The 27780-nt window shown below is 41.3% G+C and overlaps 1 protein-coding gene across 3 annotated transcripts in view; it reads right to left on the reverse strand.

The window, feature by feature from the left end:
- Archease (protein archease) overlaps window positions 1-27468 on the reverse strand; it is a 95822-nt gene extending 68354 nt beyond the window's left edge. For all 3 annotated transcript variants that reach the window (XM_067158116.2, XM_068230245.1, XM_067158115.2), the window contains exons 1-2: window positions 27379-27468; window positions 26951-26975 (exon numbers count right to left, since the gene is read on the reverse strand). In XM_067158116.2, coding sequence (XP_067014217.2) covers window positions 26951-26975; window positions 27379-27430 — 77 coding nt within the window. In that variant the 5' untranslated portion in view covers window positions 27431-27468. The remainder of the gene's footprint in view (window positions 1-26950; window positions 26976-27378) is intronic.
- Between the last annotated feature and the right edge of the window lie 312 nt (window positions 27469-27780).

Below are 27780 nucleotides of genomic sequence, written 5' to 3' on the forward strand. Positions count from 1 at the left end.
CCTTTTATGCGGAGGACAAGTTACGCGCTACTTTACCCGTAGCTGGTAGAACCGGCCCTCACCCAAGTATCAACCCTACAACCCCACGATCTAAAGACCAGAACAATGACAATATAGTCACAGAGTCAGTTTCTCTGACATTGAAAATAACTTAAGAGGTTTGACAGAAGACTGAAACCTATTAACAACATTCCATGTATGAATGAAAGCAGGTTGACTCGTTCTGAATGCTGGTCAGATCCTGGAGAAGAACCAATGTTACTTGGATCATAGGAGGAAGAAACAAAAGCCAGAGCAGAAGATAAATTGGCTGAAGAATGTAGCGTGAAGTAGATAGCTTTTTCTCTCCTTCACTGCACACAATAGCCAATCTCAGTGGTGCAGTCATTCAGATGATGTCCTTGTCCTTATCTCTCCAAGATAGCGGATTTCAACCGAGTGGAGGCTGGCATTGTCTGAACGGTGAGTTCTTGGCTTTACAAACCATTACTCACATCCGTATTCTCAAATTCAGGAGTCTGCAAAAGTACTTACACCCACTGCCCCGCTAGTTATGGAGGCAGACAGGACGCAGTTTTCTCTATTCGTTACCTAGAGCATGTTAACCCCCCAAAAATATGGCAGATTCTCAGCCATGAGTAGTCACATGTCTGACTAGTATAACCATTCATTTTCAGATATTCAACGAGATCTTTCCATCCTAAAAATAATTAATAAAGGCGCTCTCCTTAACATATATAAAATAATTGTATTAACATCGATCAAAGAAGTAACCCTAACAGCAACCAAAATGAAATCTCTGAACTTCTAACATTCTCTTCGAAGAAACCGTAAACACTTTTTTTCAGAATACAAACAATTACCTGTCTTGTGATACATCTGAATTGGATCAAATTATTTATTGGCAGTTCCTGCATATTATACAAACAGCAAAATTCTCCAATGGACTAGGATCATCTCTAGATATGCCCAAAATTAGACCAAACCCCTTAACCCTCAAGAAGCATAACATTCTCCCGCCTGACCTACCGTACGCGCACCTTTTAGTGATACATGCATACCCTAGCGCTGAATCGGTCAACCTCGTTTATCTTCGAGATTCGTATTGGCAACCTTTGAAACAAACTTTGAATCGCTTATGCATCGCTGTGCGACATCTGGCGTACACTTTACATACTAGTACCGTTGTTGTTTACACAACAAAGCCAAACTATAGAATTCATGCTAGGAACACGATTCGCATCGAGAAATGTTATATGTTAAATAATATATGTGTGACACTATTGTTGGGATAAGATAACAAATGTTTAGAAAATTTGTATCGATCGATCATATTATCGATTCAATTCAGATTTCATTTCCATTCAGTTGGCAGTATAACCGGAAATGGAAAAGCTCCCTCCTTACTCATCACTCCCGTATAAAGTAATATCGCTAAAAGGTGCGTGGACTATACACAGCCTGATGATGATGATCATTATTATTATTATTATTATTATGTATAAGTGACGCTAGTATCCATATAAATTAAATTACCTGCAGATATGCAAGTTGTGAAGATTTTTAACTGTGTTACTTTTATTCTTTATTTTTGACATATACTGCCTTCCAACGAAGGTAGCCAATAAGACTAAAGAACAGTTAAAGAACAGTACAGAATAAATGCACAATTTATAGCTATGCAACAATTAACTTGGATTATTAATAATAATAATAATAATAATAATACTTGCTTTACGTCCCACTAACTACTTCTATGGTTTTTGGAGAATCAGTGGTGCTGGAATTTAGCCCCATAGTTCTTTAACGTACCAGTACATCTACCGACATGAGGCTGACATATATGAGCACCTTCAAATACCACCGGACTGAGCCAGGATCGAACCTGCCAAATTAGGGTCAGAAGTAGAGCGTCTCAACCGCATGAGCCACTCAGCCCGGCAGTTAACTTGGATTGAAGTAATGAATGGACTATTTTAAAAAAACTAAATGCATGCAAATTTTCGAAAACTTTCTATTCATGCTAGAAAATCTGTAAAAGTTCACAATGTATTAAAAGCATTTCTACAAATGTAGCTGAAATCTTCCTATTCTGGTGATTGTATAATCAAGCCCTACCACCGACAGACTGAAGATGGTTTTCCGTGTTATCCCATTTTCACATCAGAAAATGGGTAGGGCTATGAGACAGTAAACCGACACATACCCACTGCCTCGCAAACCTATCAGGATTGGAAAGGAACAACAGTTGCATGGAGGTCAATTAGAAAAGATTCAAAAAAAAAAAAAAAAAAAAAGGGGATTCAACTGGAAGCAATGCAAGATTCAGCTAGGCCCCTGATGGATGCCTCACCACATATCTCACATTCTCAAGATACGGAAACAAACGTTCTTACACGACCACAGTACAAACTTTCATGTTCTAGTGAGAAGCTACTAAGCTGACTGGAGAGGATGGTTATGGGAAATACTGATGTGTTTGTTAACTCCAGAAGTGCTTTAGGTTCATCTGTCAAATATTGCAGCAATTTTGCACAACACACAGATTAAAAGAAAACTGTGTCTGAAAGCATACCGTATTTATTACTTAACCTTATCACACATCAAAATAAAGCTGAAGGACTGATTTATATAACTGATAAAAATAAAAAAGCCACTGTCAACATTTTGAGTTAATCATAAAAAGGGTTTTTATAAAGTATTTTAGAGTCAAAATTAACTTTCTTGCACTGAAAGAAAAATATATTTTTGCATACAATTTGTTTCAAAAACATGATACTTGTGAAGTTCGAAGTGTCTTTTTCATTACTCAACCAGTTTTCAATTATTTCTGTTCAATTTCTGTTAGGGGGAAAAAAAAAAACCATTGTATTGGCTGCAATTTTGCTCAATGAAACCTCAACATTGAGATGAAAGTACATCCACTTCTGCAGCCAAATAACAGCCTACAATCATAATTTGTTTCTCACAGACTTTCAAAAATGCAAGATAAAAACTGCCCGGAACCAACGTGACTTCATATTAATGCCATCTGGCGATTAACAATTAACCTAATTTTGAATTTGGATACAGTCTTTCAGTGAGGTGATGGCATTTGATAAAACAGCACACCATCCCCCTGGGTGGTGGTTTGCATTTCTAGGGTTAATTACTGATTAAATATCTTCTTATCTCCTGATCAGCTAGATTTTGTGATACTGATGATTAATTTTGATCGGTCTCAGTCTCCCTCCCTACTTATCGCTCTGTGGTACAACATGAACATTTTTCTTTACAGTTTAAGTGGGTTCTTCAGCAGCTTTAGAAACAGTATTGCACAAACTTCCGCTACTTCAAAATTCCTCCGTCCTGTCCGGCTCCATGGCTAAATGGTTAGTGTGCTGGCCTTTGGCCACAGGGGTCCCGGGTTCGATTCCCGGCAGGGTCGGGAATTTTAACCTTAATTGGTTAATTTCCCTGGCACGGTGACTGGGTGTATGTGTCGTCTTCATCATCATTTCATCCTCATCACAATGCGCAGGTCACCTACGGGTGTCAAATCAAAAGACCTGCATCTGGCGAGCCAAACTTGTCCTCGGACACTCCCGGCACTAAAAGCCATACGCCATTTCATTTCCTCCATCCTTTCTACCAATTTTGATAATTTATTTAAGTCTTAACTACCCGGTATGAGAGTATGCACTCAAGGACAAAAGATGTACAGCCAGTTCCGAAAGGAAGAATACATTCGCCAGACTGAGAACCATTCTAATGAATAGAATAGATGTTTTATTTGACACTGAACAAAGTGTAACAGAGTTAGACTAATCTTAAAAGTAAATACAGAGTAAATAGGCGAGGTGTGAGATGTCACGACCTGATAAAGTCTCCTTAATTTGCACCACGGAATCAGTTATGTGGTAAGGATGGAACAACTATTTGGACTGTTATCCACAGTAGTGGGGACCCCCCCCCCCCTGGAACATTGGCTGCTCAGAATGTACTGAAAGATGCAGCAGGGCCTACTTCTCACACTAAGCATAACGTAGAAACTAATGGCAAGGTTACTGCCTGGCGTTTATTCATTAACACACCCATGTTGAAGCATATAAAGATGTGCACAGAGACTGAAGCTCGTAGACAGACAATGGATAATAATTGGTCTATTTCTTTGGAATAATTAGATGCTTTTGATTGCTTTGTTATACACCCATGGACCTTATTAACTTACTAATCTAGCGTAGGTCATACGTGGTCTTCTTTATGGGGTCCCCCAGTTTTCACAAACACTATGGCAAGAAACATGTTCAAAGAAATTCTAATGCGCTTTAATCTCCGTAAAAGTAGATCCACACGTTTGCAGACAGATACATTTGCTTTTGGCGTCTGCTATTTGGAATAGATTTATTGAGAATTGTTATGCGTGCTATAAACCAGGAGCAAATGTCACAGCTGACGAACAACACTTCCCCAGCAAAGCTCGTTGCTGGTTCACGCAGTGTATGGACAACAAGCCAGATAAATTTGGAATATAATTCTAGCTATCGGTAGACATTGATTCTAAGTATGTGTGCAATGAATTTCCTTATCTTGAGAAAGACGAAATGCGACCTGCCAATGAGTCACTGCCTGAAAGTGTTGTCATGAAACTTATGGACCATACCTCATGAAATGACGTAACATGACCATTGATAACTTCTTTACATCGGTAAAGTTGGCTGAGAGACTGAAAGGGAAGAAAACTAGTCTTTTTGGAACAATCAATCGAGCGAGGAAGGAAATCCCGGAGTCAATCAAAGCACTACATATGAATCTGTACGAGACTGTCGTACTTCAGAAGGAAGATCACACTGCACTCGCAGTATATCAAGGAAAAGTGAACAAGAATGTGTTTCTGCTAAGCAGTCTACACCCAAGCATTCAAATCAGTGAAGATAACAAGAAGCTCCCAAGTACTACCGAATTTTATAACAGAACTAAGCATAGTGTGGATGTAGTTGATCAAATAGCACGTAAATACTCCAGTAGGGATGGATGCTGTTGTATTTTACAAAGTACTTGACCTAGCAACAGTAAATTCATGGATAGTCTACAAGGAATTTACGGGACAAAGAATCTCTCAACATGATTATATTCTTGAGAACTAAGATCAAATTTTCTGAAGACAAGATCCCGGTTGATCGAACACTCTACACTTCAGCCTGAGCCTCAGACTCAGGTCCAATGTGCCGGTCGTAAGCGACAACGTCACGTGAATTCCAATTGTAAACAGAACAAAACCTCTGACACGTGTTCAATGTAGTCTCCGGAAAATGTTCGTGTAAGGAAATCACTTGCATAAATTGCTTATCAAGTGCCTGAATAGGCTTGTAAACAAATAGATACTGTTATTTTTATGACGAGTTTTCACAAAGGCATTCAATAACAAGTCCGCCAAAAATATTTCACTGTTACCTATTAGAAGTGAGAGAATATGAAATTATTGATATTTAACAATGGATTGATATGTATAAAATACATCAAAATGGTTAAAAATGTTGTTTTAAAATAAATTATTGAACATTCACATGTTTCCCAGATCATGGATTCTAGATATATATCAGTAAGCGGTATGGTCAAAATGACTGCCTGCGGCTTTTATAGGTATGAGGAAAGTTCGGCCATTCTAGAGTTATATGATCTACCTGTTCTTATCAACCTGACATTCAATTCTCTTAGGTTACTTCCCTGCCGACATCACTTTAGTCATGGAAATGCTAATTTCCATATTATACTCACTGCACCTATTTCCATGGTCCACTAGATTAGACTGCAGGCTTTCAGCAGAATATGTCGTTAAGACCAAGTCATCAGTATTGGCCAAGCTGCTTCGTATATTTCCACCTAACCGAATCCCTCCCTGCCACTTTATACCTTTGAGCAGATGATCCACATAAACTATGAAAAACAAAGGTAAAAAATTACAGCCTTGTCTAATCCCTGAAAATACAATGAACCAAGAATTCATTCTACAATCAAATATCACCGTAACCCAATTGTTGTCATAAATGCCTTTGATTGCTTTTAATAATCAGTATAGCTAACATCTTTTCCCTTGGTACTCTGTCATGCGTTCTCTAGACCTACGAAACAAACATAACCATCTATTCTTCTTGTAGCATTTTTCTATTACCTGACATACTGAAAATCTGATCCTGACAACTCCTGTGTGGTCTGAAAGCACCCTCACTTCCAAAATGCCAGCGACTATCTTGCCTGGTATAATGATCAACAAAATGCCTTGACTGTTGCAATTCTTCCTTTTCCCTTGTTTATAGATAGGTGCAATTACTGCTTTTGTCCAATAAGAAAGTACCTTAACATCCCATGATAATCTTATTACTCTGTGAAGCTATTTCATCTCTGCCTTCCCAATATATTTCACCATTTCAGGTCCAATTTCATTTACTCCTGCTGCTTTTTTAAAAATGGAGTTTATCATCAGTTCCACTTCCTCAAATGTAATTTCACTATCATTGCCCTTTTCCCCATGAGCTTGGTTGTTCATGACATCACCATAAAGATCTCCGTTTATGTTGAGAATATTTTAAAAATATTTCTTCCACCTATCCAGTGATTCCCTGGGGTCTACTATGAGTGCACCTGAACTATCCATTGCCCTCCCTTTCTTAGATTCTTTTTTACTGTCCAGAAATGGTTCCCTGCTGCTTGACCAAGTATTTCCAGGTTATTACTGATATCTTCCCATGGCTTCTTCTTAGATTCAACTATTATTTCCTTCAATCTGTTTCTTTCAGCTACATAACATTCCCTGTCTGCATTCTTGTTTGGTGCCATATCTGATATGCCTTCTTTTTACATTTACAAGCTGCTCTCAATTCATCATTCCATGAAGATGTTCACTTTTTGCCATCTTTACACACAGTTGTTCCTTGGTATTCCCCTGCTGTTTCTTCTAGAGCCTCCATGTAAGCCACCCATTCTCGTCTATATCCTGAACCAGTTTACTGTTTATTATTTGGAACTTTCCACTAATCATTTATATCGACACAAATTCTCTTTTAGACAGGATTTTAAATTAGTTAACAATAATTTTAGTAGGTGTTGTATGTCCCAATATCATATTTTATAACCAATATTTTGTGAAGTTAATATCATAAGAAATCACAGTTCAACTTTTACAAATTATAAATGTCATTGTCCTTTTAACAATGTTTGTTTTAAGATTAAATTAATATGGCTGATGATGTCCAATAAGAAGGGCGAAACATGTCCCCATAATATTCAGATTTTCTATGTCTAATTAACCACATAACGTGGTACTGATTGTATTGAATTGGTTGAACAATAAATGTACTCCTTTTGTAAACTACTTGAGAAAACAGATTACCGAAATAAATGTATGATCTAAAACTTGAAGACAAAAGACCAAGAGGACAACTAAGGCTCAGGTACAAGGACATGGTGAGGATCGACATTGAACAGCGAGGACATACTTTGGAAAGCATCGAAGGAGAGAAGTTCAGAGACCGGAACTGGTGGAGAAGCCTCGTTCACCAACCCATCGCTTAAGATGGAAAGACGTGGGACATAAATGTATGTATGTATGTATGTATGTATGTATGTACTGTATGTATACAACTAGACACACGTCCTCTAGTAACACTAATCAGAGGGAAAAAATTGGAAGGGGTCTGATACTTTGAAAAATGAAGGTATTGCCCAAAGAAAAACAATGGCCATGAAAGGTGTGTAAATGAAGGAGCCCCCTAGGCCTGAAATGCTCTAATAGCAAAGCTACTGAAAACTATTTAAAAACAGTACATGTTTGGTCCACCTTGTCAATACACTTGTATCATTGAAAACCATTTATTCAAACAACACAGGAACAAATACCCATTATTGTTAAGTTTATCAACAGCTCTAATACCATCGGGGTCGGAAAGGAACAAGAGCTGACCAACGTAGGTCAGATAGGATAGACGACAGTGAGGAGCCTGAAACAAGTGGAAACAATGCCAGAACTCAGCTAAGGACCCCATAGTACCAACCCACGCTCCCAAGTTAAAAGCTTCTGGGACCCCTTTTAGTCGGCACTTGCAACAAGCAGCGGATACTACGGGAGTTATTCTCCCACCCCCCACCCCCAGAGAGATGTCGGGTAGGAAATATGAAAGTAGAACAGGTGGACCGTTTCAAGTATTTAGGATGAGTATTCTCTCAAGATGGTAGGAATTCAGGACAAATGAATCAAGGTGCAACATATTTTGAACTTACAGTTGCAATCAACAATATTTTGTAAGAAAGAAGTCAGTTCCCTGACTAAACTATCTTTACCTCAGTCTATTATACTACCCTTTACTCAAAAGGAGTGAAAGATAGGTGGACGAGGCATATCTTATTTTATAACTTGGAAGTAACAGGCATGGAGTGGGTACAAACGGGTCGGAACAATACCATGAGGGTACTCGGAATGAGAAGATGGGTTAGTTCGGAATTAACTCGATGGATGATGCTGTAAGTGTACGTATAAATTAGCTTGGTTGTGGGGTCATGTGAGGCAAATGGAGGATAGGATAGCTAGGAGAATAACGACCCCCTCGTGTGTGCTTCTACAATTGTAGGGGGCTAACCTTGGTTACCCTCTTCAATTGAAGATCCTCTTCGCGGTGAGGGGGACTAGTAGCTCCTTTCTTGCGATGCCGAATGGAGCCCTATTGGGTAACCATTCGGCATACAAGGAGGAGGAAGCTAAAGCACCGCCCAACCCTAAGGTGTAACGCGACCCGTGCCGATGGGGTGCATGGCACATGGGAGATGTGTCTTGAACGGAGCCTTCGAGATACTTGGCGACCTCTCGAAGTAAGTAGCCTTACCCAGGTATGCGGGGCTCTGCCTGGGCGGACATATATTTCCCTAGCTACTCGTGGGACCTACATGAGTTCCGTAGCCACCCATAAACTGGAGAGCACTTCTGGGGCCTCCGAGAGAAATACCAGCACAACAACAACCGAAGGGGACTCTTCGGAGATACCCTCGGACAGTACGACTTCAACAGTTAGAGGGCTCACTCAAGAGGTGGGCAATCTGCAGGTGAAGAAGAAGAAGAAACAGCGCTCTGGCGCTGAAAAGAGGAGGTACAAGAAGGCCTTAAAGGCCCGGGAGCAGGCCAAAGAAGGCCTAACTCCTGGGGCTGAGGGGACTTCTACTACCACAACAGCGACAACAGTGGAGGGATCCAATGGGCACAAGAGGCGGGACCCTGAAAAGGGCTCTGCTTCTAGGGCACAGAGGACCCCACCCACTAAGATGCCAGCGGGGAAACGACTTCTGTCGGGGGCAACCCCAGAAGAAGATCGGCAGACCCGCAAGAGACCCAAAGTGGAGTACGCCAGGATAGCTAAAGCTGGGATCAGGATGGCCATAGTACCTGTGGGATATCCTGACCAGCAGCTATCCGAGAAACAGGTGGAAGCTGTGGAAGAGGCTATCACCAATCTGATAGACGAGCTTCCGGAGCAGGGGCCCATTAAGCCTCAGTTCCTGGACTGCTATCTGTCAAGGGGTGCGGCCGTCATCATAGCGGAGAACAATGAAACTGTAGCATGGCTTTCTAGCCTTGTTACAGGTATACAACCGTGGGAAGGAGCCAGGCTCACAATTGTGGGCATGGACAAACTCCTTTCCTACAAGAGAGTCATGGTCTGGATACCAGGACAACCAAAGGACAATAACGTCCTTTTGGGAAGAATGGCACGCCAGAACCATGGCTTAAATCCCGCCAGCTGGAGGGTCTACGACCGCAAGGAGGAAAAGAGAGGCGTCCGCCTTGTGGTCAGCATGGACTCCAGGGATGTGGAGAAAGTGGTGGGGAAGAAGATCTTCTGCGGGGTGCATGTGGCTACCTTCACATTAGTGGAGGGCAAGCGTGACAAGCAGAGGACCAACCCCACCACAGATAAAACCGAGACCAGCAGGGGCAAAGAGCTGGAGCCCGGACAGGAACCGGGGCCAGCCAAACCCCAGGATCCATCGCGGGAGACGGAGCTGCAAGTTCCGGAGACCGCATAAGGTAAAGTATTCTATGAAAGTAAAGAATGATTACTTTCATACAAGCAAATATACAACATTGTATAGCGGCCTCTAGGGTACTTAATAGAAGTATCCAGAAAGGCGGGTTTTCGGTCGCCCTGATACAAGAACCCTGGCTTAGACAGGGACATATCATGGGACTAAATTGTGCAGGTTTCACTCTATTCAGTGGAATAGCAGAGGAGAAGCCTAGAGCATGTATACTAGTTAAGGATCATAACGCTTGGGCTATACCGGGTTTCATTACTAGAGACCTAGTAGCAGTCCTAATGAGATATGAAGAGGGCGGACAGCCAAGAGACTTGGTTGTCTGTTCTGCATATTTCCCAGGAGACTCTGAATCTCCACCCCCGCCGGAGGAGTTCAAGAGACTGGTGATATACTGTAGGAAACAAGGATTAAACCTCGTAGTAGGATGTGATGCCAATGCTCATCATAGCATTTGGGGAAGTAAAAATACAAACCGAAGGGGAGAGCACCTCAAAGAATTTCTATGTACAACTGATCTTGAGATCATGAATATTGGTGATACCCCTACCTTCATTAATAATAGGAGCGAAGGGATCATAGATCTTACCCTGGGTTCCATGGGAATCATGCAGGAATTTAAAGACTGGAAGGTCTCTCTGGAGCCTTCCTTGTCAGATCATAGACACATTGTGTTTTATATAGAGGGCTCCATCGAGATCCCGTCTTACAGAAACCCTAGACGAACCGATTGGATATCTTTTAGGGAGGACGTGAGGAGGGGACTGGAGGGAGGACCCTCAAATACAATTAAAAACAAAGAGGAGCTGGAGCTCAGTGTGAGTTTTCTCACACGGACACTGGTTACCTCTTATGAATTAAACTGCCCTATTGTTAAGGCAAAAAGAGTAACAGGAAGCTTCAAGTGGAATAGTTATCTTGAACACCTGAGGAGAAATACACGAAGGCTCTGGAATAAATACAGGGAACTTCAGGATCAAGAAAGCCTAGATTCTTACAAAGAATCACAAAGAAGGTACAAGTCAGAAGTCAAGAAGGCTTCTAGGAAATCTTGGAGACAATTTTGTGACTCCATTGAAAGTCAACATGAAGCGGTAAGGCTTCATAAAATTTTAACCTTGGATAGAAGGGCAAGGCTGGGCTCATTGGAGACTCCTTCTGGTGGATACACATCCACAGAGGGGGAGACCCTGAGCTTACTGCTTGATGCCCACTTTCCAGGTTCGGTAATCACGAATAGTGAGGTAGAATCGAGCGGATCCTTCAGACCCGATAAAAGTGGCTGGAGGGAAGCCGCAGAGATTGTTACCCCAAGAAGGGTTAAGTGGGCATTAGAATCCTTTGCCCCTTACAAAAGCCCAGGTGTGGATGGGATCTTCCCGGCGCTTCTTCAGGAGGCGGGGGGGGTCCTTATATCATACCTGGTCAGAATCTTTAGAGCCTGTCTCACTATGGGGTACGTGTACTCCTTGTGGCGTCAGGCGAAGGTGGTATTTATACCTAAACCCGGAAGGTCTTCATATACTAGACCTAAGGATTATAGACCCATTAGTCTAACGTCTTTTCTACTTAAGACCTTGGAAAGACTGGTGGATAGACATATCAGGGAGAAAGTATTAAGAGACTTTCCCCTGCATTCTCATCAACATGCATATCAACCAGGGAAGTCGGTTGAGACGGCACTACACCAGCTGGTTTCTAGGCTGGAGAGTACCTTGGATCAGCAACAACTTGCTATGGTTGTATTCCTAGATATAGAAGGGGCCTTTAACTATACATCTTTGGGCTCCATAGAACGTAGTCTAGAGAGAAGAGGAGTGAGCAGTATGCTCATAAAATGGATTATGGCCTCACTGCAGGGCCGTCAAGTTCTGTTTACTCTCAACGCTGTAATGTTGAGAGCTAATATAGACAGGGGGTGTCCACAGGGAGGAGTATTATCACCAACATTATGGTGTCTGGTAGTGGACGAACTACTTACCAGGTTAAATGTTGGAGGAATATACGCCCAAGGCTATGCAGACGACATAAGCCTGATGGCGGTAGGAAATTTCCCCAGTACGGTTTCCGAACTCGTACAGAGCTCTCTACGTAGGGTGGAAAGATGGTGTCACGAGACAGACTTGTCGGTTAATCCCGATAAGACGGAGCTCGTGGTATTTACCAGGAGGAGGAGGCTAGACGGACTGTCAGAGCCTTTCCTATTCGGAAAAAAATTAGTTAAGACAACCTCGGTTAAGTACCTAGGGGTAATCCTTGAGGCAAGACTGAGTTGGAAGAAACATATAGATCATAAGGTGGATAAGGCTCGCAAGATTATGTGGGCCTGTCGCAGGGCCGTCGGGAAGACTTGGGGCCTAAGACCTAGGGTGGTCCAGTGGCTCTATATCTCCATTGTACGGCCCACGATCACCTATGCATCTATAGTCTGGTGGCCAGGCTCAGAGAGTAAAACTGTGAGCACCAAGTTAAACAGTGTCCAAAGACTTGCGTGTCTAGGAATAACAGGGGCACTGGATACTACACCATTATGTGCAATGGAGGCCATCCTAGGTTTTCCCCCCTTACATTTATATGTTAAGGTAATAGCGGGAATGAGTGCCTATCGCCTTTGGTCACTCGGAGGATGGTCCTTCAAAAACCCGAATAGAGGTCATGCCTCTATTCTTACAAGGCTTCACCAGACTTGCCCTATGACAATGATGATCGGGGATCTGATGAAGCCTAGCTTTAATTTGAATTATAAATTCACAGTGGTGATACCCACAAGGGAGGAGTGGGCCGCGGACGCTGGGGCCCGTCTTAAGTCTGGGGGCTGTACATGGTACACAGATGGCTCGCGGACGGAGGCGGGCACAGGCGCCGGGGTCTGGGGGCCTAAGACAAGGCTCTCCCTTCCTATGGGTAAATATGCTACTGTTTTCCAGGCTGAAGTATACGCAATACTAGCCTGTGCTTTAAATATATGGAAAATGCCTGGACACAGAAGACACATCACTATATGTAGTGATAGCCAGGCAGCGTTAAAAGCACTATGTGCAGTTAAAACAACATCAAAACTGGTATGGGAATGCCAAAGGATGTTAGATCAGCTGTGTGAGCTTAGCTCAGTTACCTTATTATGCGTTCCTGGGCACACAGGAATCAGTGGAAATGAAGAAGCTGACAAACTAGCGAAACAGGGCTCAATGGGTTCCTTCACAGGACCAGAGCCCTTCCTGGGAGTGTCACTCCGAAGTGTGAGACTGGCAATATCCCAATGGATAAACCAGTCTCACCTAGATATTTGGAAGAGGTTAACCATAGCAAGACAGGCACGTGAACTTATCAAAGGGCCTAGTCAAAGCTATAAAAAGGTCCTAATGAATTTGAATAGGACCAGAATGAGAATGGTAGTTGGACTGTTAACAGGCCACAATACCTTACAGAGACACCTACACATCATGAAAATCACCCAGGATCCGATGTGTAGAAGATGTGGTAAGGAGGAGGAGACCTCCGCGCATGTGTTATGTCAGTGCGAGGCTTTTGCAGGCACTAGACATCGATACCTGGGCTCACATTTTGTGAGCCTGGAGGACATCAGGAACGCCAAAATCCGGACACTGGTATCCTTTATAGGAGCACTAGGTCTGGACTAGGCAAACCCGTTCAAGGGGCACAAAGGGTCTTCATAGACCTACGTGTGGAGCTCTGCGAAAACAGGGCTCACCCATTTCTTATCTATCTATCTATCTAGGAGAATAACGGACTTGGCCATACACGGTCAAGAGGAGTAGAGGGGGATGAAGGCAATAACAGACAATTTTAAAAGATATAATGATGAGAGGTGTAGAAGAAATCGAGGTCACAGAGCTAGTAGGAAACAGAGTATTGTAGAAGTTAATTCACAGAGGCTTACAGACAGAATGCTGGAAGGCATACAAGTCTACATGGACGGACAGGATGGATAGACCGATGTAATATTAACATTCTAGTAGTATTTTACTGAGCTAAAGATGATAATGATTGGTAAAAAGAAGAAAAAATAGAAACATACAAATATTTATTATGCTTAGTCTACTTTCTATCACAGGCATGGCTAAATGAACCACAGGTAGCACTACCATAGCCATGGCCAGACTGTTCTATCATGGCTGGTTTTGTATGTAGCTTTACCGTAACATGCAAAATACTGTGAACAAACCTTTCTGCTACGAAGACGCTAGAAAATAAATACCAGGAATCCCTAACCTAATTAAGGAGGAGTCTTATAATCTATTTTTCTTTCAGTATAAGATGTGAGGCACATGGAAGAAAATGGGTTACATAGGACAATAAAAGACTGTCATGGAGGGTAAAAGAAATAGGGGGAGACCAAGACAACAATGGTTAGACTCAGTTTATTTTTTTATAATCGGCTTTATGTCACACAGACACAGATCGGTTTTATGGCGACGATGGAATCTGAGAGGGCTATGAGGGGGAAGGAAGCAACCATGGCCTTGATTAAGGTATAGCCCCCAGCATTTGCCATGGAAAACCATCTTCAGGGCTGCCGACAGTGACGTTTGAATCCACTACCTCCCGGATGCAACCTCACAGCTGTGCGCCCCTAACCGCACAGTCAACTCGCCCGGTTGACCCAATTTCTAATGATCTTACAAGCTATGGAACTAAAAGAGGCCACACAGCTCATTTCAAAAAGAGGACTGTGGAGGCGCACAGAATGCTGAAAGGCATAATAGTCTATAATGAAGATGTATCAAATAAATATTCAAAGAACTGAGGAGACAGGATAAAACAACATGAGCAAGATCATAATGCAAGGGAAAAAATGTTTGATATTTAATTTGTTTTTAATCCTTCATTCAAGGTACATTTCTCAGTCTAGGGCAGTGTTAGGTCTCTAGCATTCCATAGGGCAATAGCAACGCATTCTGTGTTGGACGATGGTGAAAAGCTGAATTGATTTATCATGCTGGCTAATGACAAAGCCACTGGTCTGGATTGGTTAGGTAAAGCTAGAGACAAAACCATTGATCTGGATTGGTTAGGTCTGGCTAGTGACAAAACCATTAGTCTGGATGGGTTAGGTCCAGTTAGTGACAAAACCACTGGACTGTGATCAAGCAAAGGGGGTCTCGGTGTGGAAGCCTCCAGGATAGGGCCATAAAGCGGCTGTTAGACCTCTATCATTCCGTACCGCATTCTATGTTGGACAGTGGTGAAAAGCTGACACTGACAATTTAAAGCACGGCACGTACTCCATTTCGGTTTTGACAGGAGAAAATAGCACACACTGTAGAGTCATCATTGTACAGTTCCAGTTTCTGGGTACTGTTCATGAGCCTCTACCACGTCTTCCTGTCCATATAAACTTGTCATGGAGAATATCAGCCACTGTCCATCCTCCGGCAACTAGATCAACCTTGATCATGTCCATCCATTGGGTTTTAGGTCTTCCTGCAGGTCTTTTCCCGTCCACTTGTCTTTCCAAATTTATTCTGGCAGTTCTTGTAGGCTCCATCCTCATCACATGCCTGTACCACTGTAGTCTGGATGTGGCGATTCTGTCTAATAGGAATGTCTTTATTCCGGCTTCTTTCCCCACCACCTCATTTCTTAACTTGCCCATCTTGGTCTTCCACATGGTGGATCTAAGAAATTTCATCTCTGATGCTTGCAGTCTTGATGAATCTCTTTATTGTGAGGGTGCACACTTCAATACCATAGGTCAATATTGGTATGAAATAGCTGTTGAACATCATCAGTCTGACCGGTTTTGGAATCATGTCCTCCCATAAAAGTGTTCTTACTTGTTGGTAAAATTCTGATCCCTTTTGCACTCTGTTTGTAATTTCCTTTCTGACCAAATTATCCCTGGAGATTACACTTCCAAGGTAAGGAAAACTATCCACACTCTAGCTGGTGGTCTCCTAGTTTTACACTTGCTGGACGCCCTTCTCTGTTGACTGCCATCACCACGGTCTTGGTCTCGCTGATGTTGAGATTATATTCCCGGAACTGGGATTTCCAAACATTGAGTCTGGTCTGTACTTCCTCTTCTGTTTCATCCCAAATCATGATATCAACAAAGGCCTCTGCATTCAGTTCACCTATCTTTTCCTTGAAGTTCTTCATTATATTGTCCATAACAGTAATGAACAGTAGTGGGGACAGTGCACTTCCTTGCTGAACTCCACTCTTGGTCTCAAACCATGATGATTGACCTTCCCCAATTTGTATACACAGATAGTACAGTCTTTCTACATCATCTGAATTTTCCTTACCAGTCCTTCAGGCACATTTCTTTTCCTCAGATACTCTCAGATCGTATCTCTTATAATACTATCATAGGCCTTTTCTATATACAAGATTACAAGGACCAGGTTCTTGCCTTTCTCCCAATACTTTTCCATCAGCATGCAGGTGCTAAAAATTAGATCCACTGTTCATCTGTTACTTCTGAATCCATATTGCTCCTCCTCTAACTGTGGTTCAGTGATGGTGCTCAATCTCCTTTCTATGATCTCTAGAATTTTTAGCTCATGAGATAGCAGTGTTATTCCTCTATAGTTGGTGGATTTCCATCAGCTGCCTTTCTTAAACAGGGGAATTATAACACCCTTGCTCAAAACTGCAGGTATTTTGTTGTCTGTCCATATGACATTTAGTAATCTGTGCAGCCACTGTATACCCTGCATGCCTGTTGCCTATATCATGTCCACATTCACTTCATCTGCACCTGAAGATTTTCCTTTAGGCATAGATTTTAAGGCTGTTTCAGTTTCTGTCCAGGTGATGGGAGGTTCCTCACTGTAGGCTTGGGTTTCCGATTCTGTTATTTTGTTCTTGAACTGGTCTATTCAGTAGGTGTTCGAAATGGTTCTTCAGGACTTCTTCCATGTCACTTAGTCCTAACCAGACTTCCATTTTCATCTTCAAGTGCCTTTATAGTAATCATTGGCTTCCTTTAACCTCTGATAACACTATACAGTAGTTTCTTATTGCCTCTGCTGTCTTCCTCCAGTTTCTGAGTGAATATATTCCATGCCTTGGTCTTTTCTTCTGTAACTGTTCCAGTTTCTTGTTTCGGTATAATTGTTCAAGGTTTCTGATCTTTGCCTCGTCCCTAGTAAGATCCGGTTTATGTTTCTCCCGATCCTCCCTTTCTTTCCGCAAGAGATTTCTTTCCCTGATTGCTGCTCTCACTCTTTCATTCTACCAAGGTGATTCCTTCTCCCTTGTTTTCATACTTGTCCTTTCACAAACTTCAGTTGCTTCCTTAACCAATGTCTCTCTTAGTCTGGTCCATTCTGCCTCTCCATCTTTCCTTTCATCTCTTGGCAAGAAGGATTTTATCCAATTGTGATACTCAGTTCTCTTATCTATTTTCTGGAGTTCCCATACTTTGATTTTGGCATTTCCCTGTTGTGTACTTTTGGCACATAGAAGTTTCTCAGGTCGGCTACTAATAGATGGTGGTCACTGTCAAGACTCTCGCTGGGTATTACTCTGACATCTGTTATTCTGCTCATTTCTTCATCTGAGATGACATAATCAATTACAATCTTTTGTAATCCATCCCAACTGTATTGTGTTATCTTATGGCTCTGTCTCTTCTTAAACCAACTGTTTTTCATCACCAAGCCATTCCTCATACAGAAGTCAAGATGTTCACCTTCTATATTTCTTCCGACATTAGGTCTCATTACATTTTCATATCCTCTTCTCTCTCTCTTTACTAAAAACTTTTTCCAAATCATCAAGAAACTGGTTCTTATCCTCTTGACAACATCCAGTTTGAGGTGCACACACCTGTACCAAAGTTTTTCTTTCCCTAAATGCACAGTCACCTTTATTATTCTCTCACTAACGTACTGAATGTCAATGACTCCTCCTAGATCTTTACTCATGATGAAACCAACACCGTTCCTCATCTCTTTGTCATTTCCATGGCACTACAGTCAATACTGTTTTCTTAATTTCTTCATTCCTTTCCATCTCCATCTGGTTTCACTCATACCCAGTATCATTTATTTCCTTATTTCCATGAGGTCCACTAGTTCTTCACATATTCCTGTTAGACTAAGTAAGGTGATGGTCCCAATCCGTGTCAGTCGTCTCCGGGATTTTTGAATTTTCGCAAGACTCTATCATCAGGCCGTATTCTGATGAGTCTGCTCATGCTGGCATCTTAATTTAGTTGATAATGCATTCTGAGGTTCTTATGTGTTTTGAAAGCAACTACAAATAAGCTGTTTTACTGGCTTGCTAGGCGTAACGTAATTGAGGATTTTTTTTTTCGGGGTTTACTCCCTTAGCCTTTGACAATCCCTCCTCATCCCACAAGGCAGTGGGTTCCATCTGTACTACCCCCAGACAGCTCCGCCGTAACGAATCATATTCTCCGCTTTTGTTGCCGTTGAGGTCTTCGCTTGTTACCCTGAGCTGGGATCCTTTACCAGATCTTACACAGCGGGTCAGTGTGCTCTGGGATTCTCATAGACATGGGCGCCACTCCCTGGGCAGGGCTGCCTCTAAGAGAGTCCCTACCTATTACATAACACTGTAGAGTACTTGGCAGAATTCCTCTTCAAGACATCCTTCCCCACTGACATGTGGATGCATGAATTTTTCAAGGCTGCGAGTGTGCTATATGCTCCACAACATTAAGGTAAATTCAATATAAAAGTATTGTTGTTCTGTATTGTACATTGTTTTTCATTACAGAATGCATTTAGTTGTGCTTTTATTGTGAGCAGGTTCATACCGGAATGGATTTGACTTGATTGGTGGGAATTAAGTCATATCCAATTGTATCTCGGCCAATGGAAACACTACTGCGTGCTTGAGCAATGGAGAATGGCACGTGGTAAATTACATTAGGTTATTAAAGTAAACATACTTCTGGGGGCTGGTGAGTGGGTCCCTGGCTATCGCAGTAAAAACACATCTCTCCTCTACAAGGTATTTCACATAAGATTTGTACCATTTCAAATCCATTATAATGCTATAACTATTAGGCCACACTTATTGGATTTCTACCGGACTGTGTGCTGCTAGTCATATTGCATCAGTTGTTCTCACAGCAGTAGAGCACTGCTAGTAACTGCTCAACTAATGGAAAATGGCAGAAAACAAGACTTTTACGCATTCAATTCTAAACTTGTATCAAAAACACTTATGCTCATAATCTATAAAAAAATTATATACCCTGGATGGAAACAAAAATTCAGACATTTTGTGAACTCTCTGGTGGTGCACGGTTACCACCATAAAATCTGCAAGACTAAGTGACACCTACCATCCACCTGGCCCAGATTGCCTGTAAATTATACGGCATTTTGTGTGATAGATACCACACGGGTCCGGTACACAATCCAGCTATCTCCAATTCGGGTCTCAGAAATTTTTTAACCTGAAGGGCGAATTCTACCATGTCAAAAAAAGGAACTTAGATGCAAAAATTAAAGAGTTTTTGCAATTTGTACGTAATTATTAAATGCCCATATTTGCCAAGTGGTACGACTCTCTTGCCAGGGTAGCCATGTTTATGACGTCATAGTTCATCCCGTCAACCTGTGGAAGGTCAGCCATGATGAAACTATGACGTCATGAGGCAACACCTAATATTTAAATGTGCATACAAACACAAACTACGCATCCCATGGGTTACAGCAGAAAATGAGCACTGCACATCACATAATGCATAGTTATGATATAAATTCGCCATAGAAAGCACAATGAACCATTCAAATACTGGAAATTAAAAACACAGGAAGAAAACATCAGAGATCGCTTTGATACCGCCTGAGCGCAGGATCCTATGGAGCAATTTACGGTTCCAAAGTTACGCATGCGCGTGCATGTTTAGGTATCAGAAAAGCATGTACGAACGATATGAAACGAAACGTGAAGCAGCAATGAGGAGCGATACTACCTTAATGCTTGCCAGTGACCTACCGACCCACCCAAAAAACATGTTATTACTCCCACAGCAAACATAAAACGGAGGCTACATTACATTGCAAGTGCACACAGTAACAAGACTAGGAAGTAGTGTCTTCAAATGGTACTCACCGAGTAATACAGCAGGTTATTTTTGTATCCATTACACGCACTGCCAGCATATTTAAAGTTGAAAGCAATCCCAAGTTTAGTTCCATCACATTTTGAATAACGCACATAAACACACACGGAATGTACGAATCATTCATTACGGAGTTAAGCACACAGTACCGCACAATGTTTATATACGAACCATTAATTAAATCAATATTCGAAACGTGAATTGACAGTAATGGCGACTGCAACTCCATCTAATCACCGCCCCTCCTTCTTTGATCTACACATGCGCACTTGATGTACCAACCTAACGAACGTAACCACATGGCGATAGAGGACATGTCACGGATGATGGAACGTCGGCGTTTCAATAGCATGGACGCAGAATGCAATAAATTCACACACTATAATAAGCAGCTTACTCACCTTATTGAGAGTACCATTCTGTGATGTGGCGCAAAACCCCTAACAGCACTACTTACCTGTTTATTGGCGAAGAGCGGACATCATATGATTACACCCCCCTTCACTCCGCGAGGAAGAGTTGGCGGGCCTGGCTGACGTCACATTCTCGCGGTTGTTGTGTGTTGTTTATGGAGGTATAGAGGGTGGTGTGACGTCATACTTATGATGTCACGATCATTTTTCTTGTCCACAGTGAAATGCTAAATAATTAAATTGGTGGCGCATGCGCAGTAGCAAAAATTCGGACTTAGTTTTTGGATATTAATTCCCTGTCTCTCTCTTACACTCTGTGACGTCAGGTATGACGTCATCACTCCTCCGTCACCAAGTAAACATGGTTGCCATGTGCTCTACCAGTCTTATATAGTGTCCTTAAATGTACTATATGGCAGATAATAATGCAAAAACCTAGTATTTTCGCACCTCTACTCCTTCCTTGTACCCTAATGAACATATTTAACAGCATATGACGGCGCCTACGAGTGAACTGGAGATAGCCGGCTTGTGTACCGTAACCGCTCACATTGCACTCTGTGTTTCCTTGCTGTAGTCTGTCAGAGATTTGATCCTATCTTTGCACCATTGGATGTGGTACTTTCCACATTCTCCGCCGCATAGTTCACACACACGTTTCCTTGTAGGTTCATGGAACAGTTTGAGAATGCATTTCCTATGGTGAAACCCATGTACACAGAGTCGTCATTACATGGAAGATAGGAAACTTAAAAGGGTCCACCTTTTCAATACAAAAATGTTATAGTTTATTTACAACATATATTTACACTTGGAACTAGTTTTGATGCTGTTTGGCGTCATCTTCAGCCAAAATGTGGGAAATAGGCTAGCATGTAGACATTTATATTACACAAGGCGTTACATTAAACAATACACATCTTACGAGGAGATAAAAACAGGGACGAATGTAGAAACAAATGAATCGTTGAGAAAGCAAAAGTTATAAATATTAAAAATAACCTTAACCACACATCTTGCAGTGCGAAAATATTCGCCTTGAATTATTCTTGAATACAAAACGCACGTGCACACATTTCTGAAGAGCCAGCAGGCAGGAAAAAGTAAAGTGAAACCTTAATAGTTCTTCTGAGAAGAGTTCATCATTTTTTCTATGTTCCGAATAACTAATGAATACGGACAAAAATGAAATTCTTAGATTTAAATCGTCATTACATGCCGTAGCTGATAATGTACTCCCGTCCAATCTCTGTATACGAAGGTGTCTGTTGCATCAAAGTCTTTCTGTATTTTGGCCACTTTTTCTTATCTTCAATGAATAACTTTGATTACATGCTGTTATTGCAGGTAGTTGGTCGTATCTCAGGTCTTCCAGGAAGAAGATATTACTTGTTACCATTAGCCCGCCTGATGGCCAGGATCTTTAAGCTGTTGAAGTCAAACGCTCAGATGCCGTGTTTAGCTGGTTCAAGTCCCATTGTTTGAAAATAATATCACGTGTTACGTGCAAGCCCCGTGGTAGCCCCTTTCAGTACTTCCAGGGAGGGGCTGGTGACTCACACGACTTGAGATCTCCCAGCCGGCTTGTCGGGTGGGGCCGGCCTTTCCGTATATTATTCTCGTGGCCTGGCTTACGTGCGAGTTCCTTGGAGATTCAACGGAAATGTTCTGCTTCTAGTGATATCGTGAAATTTCTGGCTCACATCACCCAAGCTATAAAAAGGGAGGCTAGCCGCGGACAGTCAGTTGAGTGCTGGACTGGGAGTGTCAGTTGGGTTCCGAGGTGGAGTCAGTGAGAGACTCAGTGTGATGGGGTTCAACGGCTGGGCTGAGGACAACAGAAGTGTTGTCTGTCGCTAGTGTCCCACCGAGGTGTGAACCAGGAGCTGTTGTGGTGTCAGAGAGACCAGTAAGTGGAGACAAAAGAACGGAAGACTGTACTGTGTGTTTGTGTACTTCTGTGAACTAAGGCTCAGCGAGGGAAGCCGCTATTGCGAGTGTGTAGGTAAATGGACCTGTGTTAATGTTCGCTAATGTATCGTCCTGTTGTTGAATAACGTTGATATGTTTAGTTGTTCACATCATGTGACTCCGTGAATTACTGAACTATCTATAGAGTCAAAACAATGAACAGTCATTGTGTGTTGTGTAGCCAGTGGCACTGTGTTCAAATTCAGCGGTCTACACACAGCTGCTGTATGAGGTGACTGGACATGGAGAAAGTGAAAGTCAGGCTTAAGCGTACGCACGTAGACAAACGGGCTAGACCTCCTACCGTGCCGTAAGAAGAGGGACTTGTGAATAGACTTGCAATTAGTAAGTGTGGCCATTCATAACTGGTTAGAATTATGTGTATTTCGTATGTGTGTGTGTGTGCGCGCGCGTGCGTGCATTTATTAGCTCATACTGAAATAAATCAGAGTAATGAAATACATGGAGTTTTATCCGTAACAATATTGAATGTTGTGATATAACAGTCCATTCTTTCATTTTTCAACCATACTCTTATACTTTCAAATTAAATCTATAACAACATTTGTCTCGCATTCATTATAATAACAATTTTGTTACCTCTTACTGCACAATTATTGAATGAGAGGTAAGCCATGACCATTTCCACCCCTGCCAGTAATACAGATCAAGATCGACAGTGGACCGCTGTTGAGCTTCTGGACCACTTACAACAGAGGTACAGAATCTGTCTCCATAGCAGCGAAACGGAAGAGACATGATCCTCCCATCATCCTGATGGCCAATTTGACCTGTCAGAAGAAGCTTATGAAGATAAGTGCATCATTCCCTTCACGGTGCATTTCTCACCCTCACTTAAACATCCCTACATAGCACAATGCTCTTCTTCCTTAGGAGATTTGCCTGTATCTGTGGAGAACTTCATAGATTACAAGAGGTAATGAGATTCTGTGGTAATGAGGCAAGTGAAAATTTCGAAAAAATTCCTCACAGATAATAAACTGTACCCAGTGTTAGAGAATGTGGCGGACATAATAGTTACTAAAGTAATTGGTAAATTGTTATAAATATTGTAAAAGATGATACTGTGCTGGTCAGGGGCTTGAAAAATGTCCTTAGTTTACATATTGCTCTCATTTTACTAACGATAAAGAAAATAAACTGTAGGCCTAATACAGAGAATTAAGATAACAGTTCTGTACAATGGGCACCTTTTCTTACTGTATGTAGTCAGCGTGGAATGTTAGAAGTTTGAATCGTGGTAGGTTAGAGAATCTGAAAAGGGAGATGGATAGGCTAAAGTTAGATGTAGTTGGTATAAGTGAAGTACGTTGGCAGGAAGAACAGGATTTTTGGTCAGGCGACTACCGAATTATCAACACGAAATCAAACAGGGGTAATGCAGGAGTTGGTTTAATAATGAATAAGAAAATAGGGCAGCGGATAAGCTACTACGACCAGCATAGTGAAAGAATTATTGTCGCCAAGATAGACACCAAACCAATGCCCACCACAATAGTGCAGGTCTATATGCCCACTAGTTCAGCGGATGATGAAGAAATTGAAAGAATATATGAGGAGATAGAAGATTTAATACAATATGTCAAAGGTGACGAGAATCTAATTGTGATGGGAGACTGGAACGCAGTGGTAGGCCAAGGAAGAGAAGGTAGCACAGTAGGAGAATTTGGATTGGGACAAAGGAACGAAAGAGGAAGTCGGCTGGTTGAATTCTGCACTGACCATAATTTAGTCCTCGCCAATACTTGGTTCAAACACCACAAACGACGGCTGTATACGTGGACGAGACCTGGAGACACTGGAAGGTATCAAATAGACTTCATTATGATTAGGCAGTGATTCAGAAACCAGGTGTTGGATCGCAAAACTTTCCCAGGAGCAGACGTGGACTCTGACCACAACTTGTTGGTCATGAAATGCCATCTGAAGTTGAAGAAATTGAAGAAAAGAATGAATGCAAAAAGATGGGATCTAGACAAGTTGAAAGAAAAGAGTGTGATGGATTGTTTCAAGGAACATGTTGCACAAGGACTAAATGAAAAGGCCGAAGGAAACACAGTAGAGGAAGAGTGGAGAGACATGAAAAATGAAGTCAGTAGGGCTGCTGAAGAAATGTTAGGAAGGAAGAAAAGATCAACTAAGAATCAGTGGATAACTCAGGAGATATTAGACCTGATTGATGAACGACGAAAATACAAGAATGCTAGAAATGAAGAGGGCAGAAAAGAATACAGGCGATTAAAGAATGAAGTGGATAGAAAGTGCAAGGTAGCTAAGAAAGAATGGCTGAAGGAGAAGTGCAAGGATGTCGAAGGCTGTATGGTCCTGGGAAAGGTAGATGCTGCATACAGGAAAATCAAGGAAACCTTTGGAGAAAGGAAATCTAGGTGCATGAATATTAAGAGCTCAGATGGAAAGCCACTTCTAGGGAAAGAAGACAAAGCAGAAAGATGGCAGGAGCATATCCAACAGTTGTATCAAGGTAACGATGTAGATAATTTCGTTCTGGAACATGAAGGGGCTGTTGATGCTGATGAAATGGGAGACCCAATTTTGAGGTCAGAGTTTGACAGAGCTGTGAGTGACCTCAATAGGAACAAGGCACCTGGAATTGATGATATTCCCTCTGAATTACTGACTGCCTTAGGAGAAACCAGCATGGTAAGGTTATTTCATTTAGTGTGCAAGATGTATGAGACAGGAGAAGTCCCATCCGATTTTCGGCAGAATGTTGTTATACCTATTCCCAAGAAAGCCGGTGCTGACAGGTGTGAAAACTACCGCACTATTAGTTTAGTATCTCATGCCTGCAAAATTTTAACACGTATTATTTACAGAAGAATGGAAAAATAAGTTGAAGCTGAGTTGGGGGAAGATCAATTTGGCTTCAGAAGAAATGTAGGAACACGTGAAGCAATCCTGACTTTACGTCTGATCTTAGAGGATCGAATCAAGAAGGACAAGCCCACGTACATGGCATTCGTAGATCTAGAAAAGGCATTCGATAATGTTGATTGGACCAGGCTATTTATGATTCTGAAGATGATAGGGATCAGATACCGAGAACGAAGAATTATCTACAACCTGTATAAAAATCAGTCTGCAGTGATAAGAATCGAGGGCTTTGAAAAAGAAGCAGCAATCCAGAAAGGAGTGAGGCAAGGCTGCAGTTTGTCCCCTCTCCTTTTCAATGTTTACATAGAACAGGCAGTAAAGGAAATCAAAGAGAAATTTGGAAAGGGAATCACAGTCCAAGGAGAGAAAATCAAAACCTTGAGATTTGCGGATGATATTGTTATTTTATCTGAGACTGCAGAAGATCTCGAGAAGTTGCTGAATGGTATGGATGAAGTCTTAGGTAAGGAGTACAAGATGAAAATAAATAAGTCCAAAACAAAAGTAATGGAGTGCAGTCGAACGAAGGCAGGTGATGTAGGAAATATTAGATTAGGAAACGAAGTCTTAAAGGAAGTAGATGAATATTGTTACTTGGGTAGTAAAATAACCAACGATGGCAGAAGTAAGGAGGACATAAAATGCAGACTAGCACAAACAAGGAAGAGCTTTCTTAAGAAAAGAAATTTGCTCACTTCAAACATTGATATCGGAATTAGAAAGATGTTTTTGAAGACTTTTGTGTGGAGCGTGGCATTGTATGGAAGTGAAACATGGACGATAACTAGCTCAGAAAGAAAGAGAATAGAAGCTTTTGAAATGTGGTGTTACAGAAGAATGCTGAAGGTGAGATGGATAGATCGAATCACGAATGAAGAGATACTGAATCGAATTGGTGAGAGGAGATCGATTTGGCTAAATTTGACGAGAAGAAGAGATAGAATGATAGGACACATCTTAAGACACCCAGGACTTGTTCAGTTGGTTTTTGAAGGAAGTGTAGGTGGCAAGAACGGTAGGGGTAGACCAAGGTATGAATATGACAAACAGATTAGAGCAGATGTAGGATGCAATAGTTACGTAGAAATGAAAAGGTTAGCACAGGATAGGGTGGCATGGAGGGCTGCATCAAACCAGTCTATGGACTGATGACTCAAACAACAACATGTAGTCAGAAAATATTTCGATTTTTGTCTTTTTGTATGTAATAATTCCATAATGAAAATAAGTTACATATTTATAATTAATGTACCATGAATTTCTGGACATTAAAATCGGTAAAAGAACAAGCTCTTCGAGGTTTTGAAATTTAAAATTCTTCTACTAAGAAGTTGGCCAAACGTTGATGAGCCCCGTTTTTCTCTGTACCTTGCACTTCCAAATCTCTCCGCAAATATCAACAATTTCAGTTTATATATATATATTTCTTTCGTACCCCTCACTTAGTCATTACTTCTCGTTTAACGCCGGCTACATCGCAAATGTAAAATACAAACACGAGAATAATAGTACTTACTGGACATCAGCAGTATGATCCAAATCTGTAAAAAAAAATATATGAAAGTATTAAAAAATGACTACAGAAGTATATAAACATTTAAAGTAATATTAAATATTACAAATGGCTTTCATAAGGTTATGGATTCCATGCATCGCAATGTCAAAACATTAACCCTACAAACCACTGGAACACATTTAATCACCCATGCAGCTAATAGCATATTACATACTGTTAAATAATAGTATAAATATGCCAGGGTGAATACTAAACTAGAGAAAGATTACAAAACTTCACTCTAATGACGCAATAAGTAGGATGGGCAGCCGTGCAACAACATGCAACAAAAAAACAAGGGAAAATGTAACAAAATTATTAATAATTATCCAAATAAGTAAGAGACTTCTTAATTTATATAACATGTGCAAATTACAGTCGATACTTACATTCATATTTACACGGCGGGATAACTCGTTCTTCTTCAGAAATGTCCGCCATTTAGTACACCAAGCCAATCAAGCTAAACAAAATCGACCACAGAAAATATCCGGAAGATATGGAACACAATATCAAAAACAGCAAAACAAGGAAATCAATAAAAGTTGCCTAATACGTGAAATCTCGAAAGATCAAAGTGATGAAACCTCATTATCTTCTCTTACATGTATTCTAGACGTTTTCGTTTTATTTTAATAATACTAGTAATACGGATAACCCGAAACCTCCTCAAGAAAGAAAGAAAGAAAGAAAGAAAGAAGTATATCTAAGATCAGTCTATGCTATACCCAGTCACAGATTTCGTTCTGTTTTTGCACTTTAGGAGATGATATTGTTCACATCTGTGCCCA

This window comes from Anabrus simplex, chromosome 14, assembly GCF_040414725.1.
Source record: "Anabrus simplex isolate iqAnaSimp1 chromosome 14, ASM4041472v1, whole genome shotgun sequence".
Lineage (NCBI taxonomy): Eukaryota > Metazoa > Arthropoda > Insecta > Orthoptera > Tettigoniidae > Anabrus > Anabrus simplex.